Genomic DNA, 9,153 nt, shown 5'->3' on the forward strand with positions numbered 1-9,153 from the left:
AGGTACCCGGGCCCCCCCAAAACCCCGCAGGGGGCGGCTGGGGGAACCCGCACGTTTTTTTTTTTTTTTCCTCCCGGTAGAAACTCGAATGGAAAAGGGCGGCGGTTTTAAACCAGGGGTGCTGTCTTGTGGCCGACCTTGCGGGGGAAGTTGGGGGGCTCCACCATTTTTTTTCCCCAGTGGTTGGGGAAAATCAAAACGGTTTCCACCAATTTCCCGGAAACTTTTACACCAAACCCTTCGTGGTGAGGACTCAAGCTTGAACGGGGGACAGGAGGGAAGCGACTGGGAAACAGGGTTTAATAAATTTAATTAAAAACATAAATTAAAAACCAAATGATTTAAAAATGAAAAGGTCGTTTTTGTTTTCAAAAAAAAATTTCAAAAAAAACCTGGGATTTCCATTTAGTTATGGGAAAAGCTTAAATTTCCTGGCCCAGGTAGGAATTATTTTAAATTTAAAAAATTTTCTATCTTTCCCCCCCTGGCAAAGGGAAAAGCGGGCCTCCGGTGATCCGCCATTATTTTAAATGGGATTTTTCCAACCACCCAACATTTACATTACAACAAAATTATTTTCCATTCCCAGTTAAAAATCCAACCCTTTCCTGGGGGGGGAACCCTCTTGGGGAACCCCCTTCCCCACAGGGCCCCGGCGGGGCAGCGAAACACCGGAGCCGCTGTTCCTCGCAGCGAGAGGGATTTTACTACCCACTTGGATTCCAAAACCCCCAACAAGCAGCCAAAGGCCAGTCTTTTCCTCCCTTTTCCTTCCTCTTCCCCTCTGGCCCCCCCGCCTCCCGCGCCTCCTCATCCTCCCCCCCTCCACCTTCCCAGCCCTCCTTCCCCCCCCTCCCCCCCTCCGTCTCCCCCTGTCTCCGGGCCTGGGCAGCGATGGCCCCTGAGTCGCTCCGCCCCCTTTCCTCCCTCTGGGCAAAAAGCTTTCTGGCAGGGTCCCAATTTTCAGGAAGCCACTTTTTTCCTAATTTTCCAAAGTTAAAGGGGGCGTGGCTTATTTCCAACCAGTAATTTATTAATTTTCATTTATCTTTTTCCAAACCACCCAAGAAGACACCCAAAAATATTATTTTAATTTATTTTGGAATTGTTAGGACTAAAAAATATTATAATTTGATGAATAAAATAAATTTTCTTTACCCATTACAAAAAATAAACAATATTATATTTTTTTTACTACTTAAGGGAACCTTTAAATTTCAAAACCCACTGGAACTTTTTAAAGTTTTAAAAATTAAAAAATTTCATGTATTAAACTGAGGAAAATAGAAAAATTTATGGCTGTTGTTTCTAGTGTTTTTGTTATTTGAACAATTAGGGAGGGTTTTAATAAAAATGTAAAAAATAGAAAATAGTAATATTTTTGTATTTTTTTTTAGGGCTGTGGACCCCCCCAGGTTCCCATGTGAACATTTTCAGGCAAAGCAGCTTCCCGAACATGGCCCACCCCTTTTTGCCGGTTGGGGACGGGCCCGGCCCCCCACCCCGCTGGGCCCTTCGGGAACCAGGTTGATTAAAAATTTTTAAAAAATTTCCAATACTTTATTATTTTGGGGCTTTGCTTGTTGTCCCAAAAAAAAAGGGCTTCCGCCCTTCCCTTACAGGGGCAAGCACATTCTGGCTGCACCTGATTGGATGAACGCTTGTTTGTATGGAAGCCTATGTGACGAAAAAATTATAACGAGAAACGTCAATATTTTGACTTAGTTTCTCAAAATTTTGAGAAAGTTCCTCATTATAACGACTCACAAATCCCCCCCCCCTCCCCCTCCGTTACTTCGGCAGTAATGGGCTTCCATACATTTGGAAACTTTCTCTACGAAAACTATTCACAGAAATTTGTCTCTTAAAACATTTTAAGCGAGAAATTCTCTTGAAACGTGTTTGTCTGCAGGAAAATCTCACATCTCTACTTTTCTACTTTGTACTGAAACTGTTATCACCTCAAGTAAACTTTATTACATATAATTATTATAAATATTATGACAATTAATTATTGTCAGCTCATGTAACCCTGAATTCATCTACTCCACGTTTATCATAATTCTATAAAATATGAAAACAAAATGTAAACCAGCTGTGTGTGTGTATTGTATGCGTGGCTGGCGGAGAACTGTACGGTTTCTGTTTGCACCGTGAAAATGTTGTTTTGTGCTCTTTGTGTGCAGCCTGAACAGTTTCACACGTAATCTGTGGACTGAAACTTACTGAAAACTTTATTGTTTTGAGTGTTTTTGGACTTTCCCCGAGAATGTCAGGTTATATTTGAGATTTTCTACCAACTACTGTGGATCCCCGTAAAGCTACTGTGACCCCCTCTGTGCACCAACACACACTTCTCTAATTCAGTTCTGTTTTCTCTCAATCTGGAGCCCGACAGCAGCCTGTTGTTTATTTCCTCCAGCAGCTCGGAGGAGCCTGTTAGAACTGGTTTTATACTGGAGGGGGGAGGACTGTGTGTGTGTGTGTGTGTGCACTCCTCCCTGGTGGTTTTCATTCAGCAGGAAAATCCCCTCTCGGATGGTTTGCGGTCACATTTTCCATCAATCTGCCACAGCGCGGTGCTGCCCCCCGCAGGCCGAGGGAGGCGACTGCAGAGTGTTGTTACAGCCGAGAGGAGGAACACAAAGGACGACACGCAGCGATGAAGCTCCTGATGTGAGGAAACAATAAAAGACTCCTCTCTCTCCTCCACAGGGGCTGCCGTTTCGGGTGCGTTCGGTCAGTGTAGGAGAGCAGTGGCTGCAGCATCAGAGCGCCCCCTGCAGGTCAGTATTTACACTGCACACACTCATTCTCTGTGTGGTAAAGTCCAGGTTAAAATGCCTTTTTAACCCATTAACATCACTTCCTCAGTTACATTGTGTCTCTGTTTAACAATGTGACAAAACATTCAATATAATTGTATTTTTATACCAAAATCCAAGATTATTGTTGATTATTATTATTATCACACCCTTAATTATTCAAAATTTTAATCCTTAATATAATTTAAAGGGTGAGTTGTACAGTTGTCATGAACAGGGAAATTATCTCCAGAGATCAACAGGATGTAAACATGTTTATTTCTGCTGTAAAGACAGTTAAATATGGGGCTTTATGGAGACTGGACTCACTGCTGGAAGCCAGCCCTCCTAGTGGGCCGTTAGGAGGAACTGCAGGTTGTGTTACTTTAGTGTGGTGTTCATTCGCAGCCACAGAGGTTGAAGAATGTTGAAAGATTAACACTGGTTTACTTCTGGCTACTACTAAATCAATCTTTATCTTATGTTAATGTTTGCTAACATTAGCTAACTTAAGATGTGACTATGTATCTGTCTTTTCAACATAGATTATCTTAGCATATAGCATATCTGAGTACAGGAAAGGAGGAAGTTACAGTACAGAAGCAGTTCAGCTATCAGCCGTTACAAACAGTCGTCTGTGTTTCTGTCTGTCAGGAGGGTTCGCGGTGAAGCCAAGAAATGCCGGAAGGTTTACGGCATCGAGCACAGAGACCAGTGGTGTACGGCCTGCCGCTGGAAGAAAGCCTGCCAGCGCTTCCTCGACTGAACGGAGGAAGAGCGAGAGGAGGATGAGGAAAGGACTGGAGGATGTTTTATACTTTCTAAAACCAGATTTATTTTTTTGGTTTTATACTCTTTTCTACATTCGCTAGAAGCGTCTTTTTTTTTACTTTGAATGTGTTTTTTGAAGATGTTTTGTAGACGTCTCGTCCTGTCGGTGCTTCTTAATGAACACACTGGGGCAGCTATGATGTGACCTTTGACCTCAAAGTGTCTGGCCGACTCTCCTCAGGTGTTCTTAACAAAACCAGACAACAGGTTATCAGCCGAGTCACCATGGAAACGCCCGCTAGAGCTGCAACAAATTTTTGATTCATCGATTACAACTATTTTAATAATCGATTAGTTGTTTTGAGTCAATTTTTAAGAAATTTCTCTGATTTCAGGTCTTGTCATTTTCTGGTTTCTTTGGGTTGTGGATATTGTGGATATTCACCTCGAGCTTTAGGAAACAGCGGTCAACATTTTATGGACCAAACAACTAATCGATTAATCGAGAAATTGATACAGACATCGGTAATTAAAATAATGGTCAGTTGGAGCCCTGACGCTCAGCTCCGGCCGGGGCTGGTTGTGACCGAGCTTTTCGGACGAAGGTTTGATGGTCGGCTGAGTTTACGGGACAAAAATACTGTATTTCCGTTTCAGAGTCCAAAGCAGAACAGAGTGACTTAAAGGACCAGTGTGTAGGTTCAGTGGCATCTAGTGGCCGTTAAAGACGTTAAAGCACCTATCTCTAAGATAACAAATACACAACGATTCTTATTTTCAGGTGATTAAACATTTCTGACAATAGATCCTCCTAAATGTTACACACTGGACCTTTAAGACTTCCTGTCTGGATATAAAACATGAAGAAATAAGGTGAAAGTCTCTCAGACAATATGAGGCAGCTTTAAGATAAAAACAACAATATGTAAATAAAACTGATTCCCTCTGGTCTCCTGATGACAGGAAGGCAATAATAGTGTTTTGTTACTGAGCTCAGAGCTGATGCTAACATTAGTTGCCCGTTGTAGTTGACTCACGTGTTTCCATCCAACTGTTTCCTGTCTGAGGTGTAAAAGTTGTGTTGATAGAACCAGGAACAGACGAAGCTCTGCGGAGAATACGTGTCTGGGCTTGTGAGTGTAAGAAAATATCAATAAATATCATATTGCGATATTTTCTTTTGTGATATTGTATCGATTCTCAAAATAACTGCATCGATGTTTGTGTTTAAACCCCTCAACCGCTACAGAGCAGTGTTGTAAACTGGGGTCTATGATGATAAACCCATTCGCAGTATATTGAATCGTAATATAGATCATGATACGTAACTACAGATTCTTGCCAATACGCAGCCGTAGCCGCGACCCAACCACGCTAAGCAGCATTTACAGAGAGAGACGCACATAAACGGCGTGAAGAATCCAGTCAGCTTCCTAAATAAAATACCCTGTGCAGACTCTGATAAAGTCATGTCCGGGCATTTAAAGTGTTAGCAAGAAGAAGGCTCAAACCTCGATGTAACTAACGTAATGTAACTATCAGAACGCCAAGTTAAGACCGACTTAAAACCAGGCGTTAACCAGCAGCATCAACCAGCAGCTCACACAACGAACATCAGTCACGTTTAATTTCACCATTTTCTGCTAAATTCTGGTAAAATCTGTGTTACATCTGGATATAGAGGCTTCAGATTTACTGCTGGGACGTCAGAAACGAGGTCATCAAGGTCTCCAGGCCCTTGATTTAATCTGCGGTTTGTCCATAAAGACTCAGGAGCAGCTCAGACACAACAAACAGCCGTCGTTTGGTTTCTGTTTTTTTCAGACTTTCCTCCAATATTTGCTGTTTTCTTGTGAATCAGAGAATCTGAATCACTGCTGTGGATTTTGTGGTGCGTTCAGGTGCAACGTTAAGATACGAGGCGTTTGAGGGCTCTCGTTCTTTGGCGTGTCGATGTTCTTCACTGTAAATATCAGCGTCACTCACTCAATTCCCATCAGCCCATACTTTTTCTTCTGTTTGGTTGTTTTAACGTTTGGAAACAGAAGCCATTTCCACTCGTCCGCTTAGAGACCACATGCAGTATTGATCGTATACACACTGAATTATAGATATTTTATATGTTTTCTTGTTCTATCTATTCAGAATTATAAAAACCAGACACACTTATATCCAACAGTAAACTTCCTGAAGCCTTTTAAACTTTTCTCTGCAGTAAACGGAGGTTTATATTCTGTCTGTCCTGAAGGAGTAAATGTTGATCATTGTAATTGTATCGTTTTTAAGATGCACTCTTTTATACATGATGTGAAGTCCTCATGTTGTTTTAATAAAAAATGTTGATTCTGACTTTGTCTTGTTTGATTAACCTTCAGTCAATATTAGATATTAAGTCTATATTCTGAGATATTTACTCGTAATTTCTTCCTGTCACATTGGCAGAAATGGGCTTCCATATTAAAATATCAACTTAATATTTGGTTGCACACCCTTTGGAGAAAATAACTGAAACCAATCGCTTCCTATAACCATCAACAAGTTTCCTACACCTCTCAACTGGAATTTTGGACCACTCTTCTTTTGCAAACTGCTCCAGGTCTCTCAGATTTGAAGGGTGCCTTCTCGCAACAGCAATTTTGAGATCTTTCCATAGGTGTTCTATGGGATTTAGATCCGGACTCATTGCTGGCCACTTCAGAATTCTCCAGCGCTTTGTCTCCAACCATTTCTGGGTGCTTTGACCCTCCTCATCCAAGCATGAAGGTAAAACTAATAGATCCTCCTCAATGTTACACACTGGACCTTTAATATTACTGCTTTTATTTGATAGATATACTTTTACTTTTTTAAGTTTCATCTTGTTTTTATTACCGTTATTTTATTGGGGTTGACACTCTTTAAGGAATCATTTTCCAGAAGCAACACAGGAAATCACCTGCTCACATATCATTTACTGATACTCGTATTTACACATTCTATCAGTTTTATTTCTCATTGATGCAGGTTGTTTTACAGGTCTGAGGTCAGTGTTTATGAGACGCTCTGTGTTTGCTGTTTTAACCAAGGTTCACACCGGTGATCTGAGTGAGTGGCTAAAGTCAACAGAGATTATTTCCAGGATATTTGGTCATTTCAATCAATTTTCAGGTGTTACCATGACTAGAAAACTAGTCTCTAAATATCCAGGTTGTGCAGGATGTGTTCAATTCATTGTCCAACCAGTTTTGATCAGTTCAGTCCAAGCAGACGTTTGTCAAATGTAAGAAATTCCCTCGAAGCGTTCCTGAGATATCGCGTTCACAAGGAAGGAACAGACAACCTGAAAACACGAGTACAAATCCAGATCCATTCCTTTCATCAATCAATCAATCAATCAATCAATCCACAGACGGTTTCAGGAAGCTCTCTGTGTTTTAAATAACGTTTTTATTAAAGATGATCCAGCTCGATAACAACAGCAAACTGAACACAAACCTCCTGTAAACTGAGAATAATAAAAAAAACTGCTGCAGGTACAGTGACCGGTCCTCACACACACACACACACAACACACACACACACTCACTCACTCACTCACTCACTCCCACCATCCACCTGTCGTCACCAGCTGGCAGATACACCTGGTTCACCGGCATCAGCCAAAAAAAATGGAACGTTACCATAGCAACCATATGGTGTTGGCCTGGCATGGTGGGCATTGTCATGGTAACAGCAGAACAGACAAGTGGGCAGTGCCAGCCTTATAGGCCAAGCTGGACCAGGAACACACACACAAACACACACACATACACACACTGTTCCTTGATAATGCTGATTCTTCAAAGCTCCATACAACAGCTATTACACTCCAGAATAACACCTCTTAAAGTAATAATCTCTCACATTAGCACGTCAGTCAGTGTCAATTTTGCCACTTTCTGTCTCCCATTGTTCAAACCTGTAACCAGATCCAGAGAAGCTTGTATTTCCTGTATCTGTTTTTCTAAACAGTGTTCAGTCTGTACTGCATACTGCCTATTAAATGAACAATTGAGTATGGCATTTCCAGCAGACTGTTCACACTGAAGTATACACAAGCAGTACGTCCTTTCTAAGTCACATGACTGTTCTGATCACAACATTATTTTGAACACAGCCTAACCTGGAAAAATCCTCTTTAGGATCAGCAATATAAAACCAAACCAAGGTCTGATCTTTCAGATTATCACTTTAAATACAAAAATACAACTGTGTATGCCTTGGCTAAATCTGTGAACAATGTGAGAAAAATGGCATCAGTTGAAGTGTGGACGAAACCTTCTCCCTCATGGCTCAGTGGAGAGGCTCACATAGATGGGAATAGTATATGGTAAATGGTGGTGAGTCATTAAAAGCTGTGATTAAGAAATATAAATATTTTGCACAGCAACAATATGGATTTTTTTTAAAGAAGAGCAGGAAATGATGAGAGAAAGTTGCTCTCCTTCAGAAATCCACTTTTTCAACATGTTCAACAACAATATCACAAGAACTTTATGTTCTGGATTACATTTAATATTCTTGGCCATGTCTTTTGTCACGCGGTTTCTGTAGGCATGCACATATATTGGCAGACAGGCACAGAAAAAAATGGAATAAAACAAAAATAAAATTCAGCTGCTTCATAAAAGGCCTCCATTATGTAGACAGGCTTAGTGGCCAAACTGCAGCGTGGGATCCTCTCCAGTTCATCTAAAATATCATGCTTGTTTGTGCTACTTGCAGTGAATCATTTCTTTTTCTTTCTTCAAGCGTCGCCAGTGTGATGCAAGCAAACCAAATGTGCAAAGACATTCGCAACTTTGCACTGTGCATTTGTGACTCAGTATATATTTGAATGTGGTTTCATTTTGGGAAGGTTTGTTGTAAAGATACACAAGCTGATGAGAAGTTCAGGTTCTTCAGGAAAATCTCTGAAGCCACACAAGGTGTGATTTTTATGTAAAAATACTTATCACCACAAACTGAGATGAAATAATGTATTTCTGGTTTTGGTGCAGGCTATTGTGGAAAATATTCTCCTTGCACAGAAAGAGGCAAATCAAAGCTGTTCATTGGATCTTTGATTCAGATTCACAGAGTGGTGACAGAACGACAGGTTGGCAGATATATTCGTGACAAAATATTTTTTGTTTTCAAAACAATCTGGTAACCATCTTTAAAGGGAAATATTGTCGTGGTTGTACAAATGATAACTGGTGGCTTCATCTGAGTATCAGGTTGCATTCAGACACGAGTTTCCTAGTTGTTGGACAACTCTGCAACATCTGTCTGCTCCAGTGAGCACAATGCTCAATGCTGAATGATGAGCTGAAAAACTGGCTTCAAGTATGTTTCCAAGCGTGTGTGTGTGTGTGTGAAAGTGTGCAAAGTATGCAAAAGTACATATTTGTGGGCATGTGTGTTTATACACTCCTACACCAGGTCGCATACCTCAAACCTGAGTGTGCATGAGAGAAATATTGTACACAAACTTCTCTCCCTATCTGTCTTTTTTCAAATATAAACACACACACACACACACACACACTCACACACATACAGTATTTTCCTACCATAG

General features: G+C 40.9%; 1 protein-coding gene across 1 annotated transcript; it reads left to right on the plus strand.

Annotated features, from left to right (window-relative positions):
- Nucleotides 1-2,715: 2,715 nt before the first annotated feature.
- Nucleotides 2,716-5,925, plus strand: znf395a (zinc finger protein 395a; the record flags this gene model as incomplete). Its single annotated transcript, XM_035678849.1, is given in 2 exon segments — nt 2,716-2,786; nt 3,459-5,925. Coding segments are annotated over 2 exon segments (183 nt in total), but the record flags the coding sequence as incomplete, so codon positions are not given.
- Nucleotides 5,926-9,153: the final 3,228 nt, after the last annotated feature.

The sequence above is a fragment of the Morone saxatilis genome, unplaced genomic scaffold, assembly GCF_004916995.1.
Source record: "Morone saxatilis isolate NCDOM2014 unplaced genomic scaffold, NCSU_SB_2.0 Contig7, whole genome shotgun sequence".
Taxonomy (NCBI): domain Eukaryota; kingdom Metazoa; phylum Chordata; class Actinopteri; family Moronidae; genus Morone; species Morone saxatilis.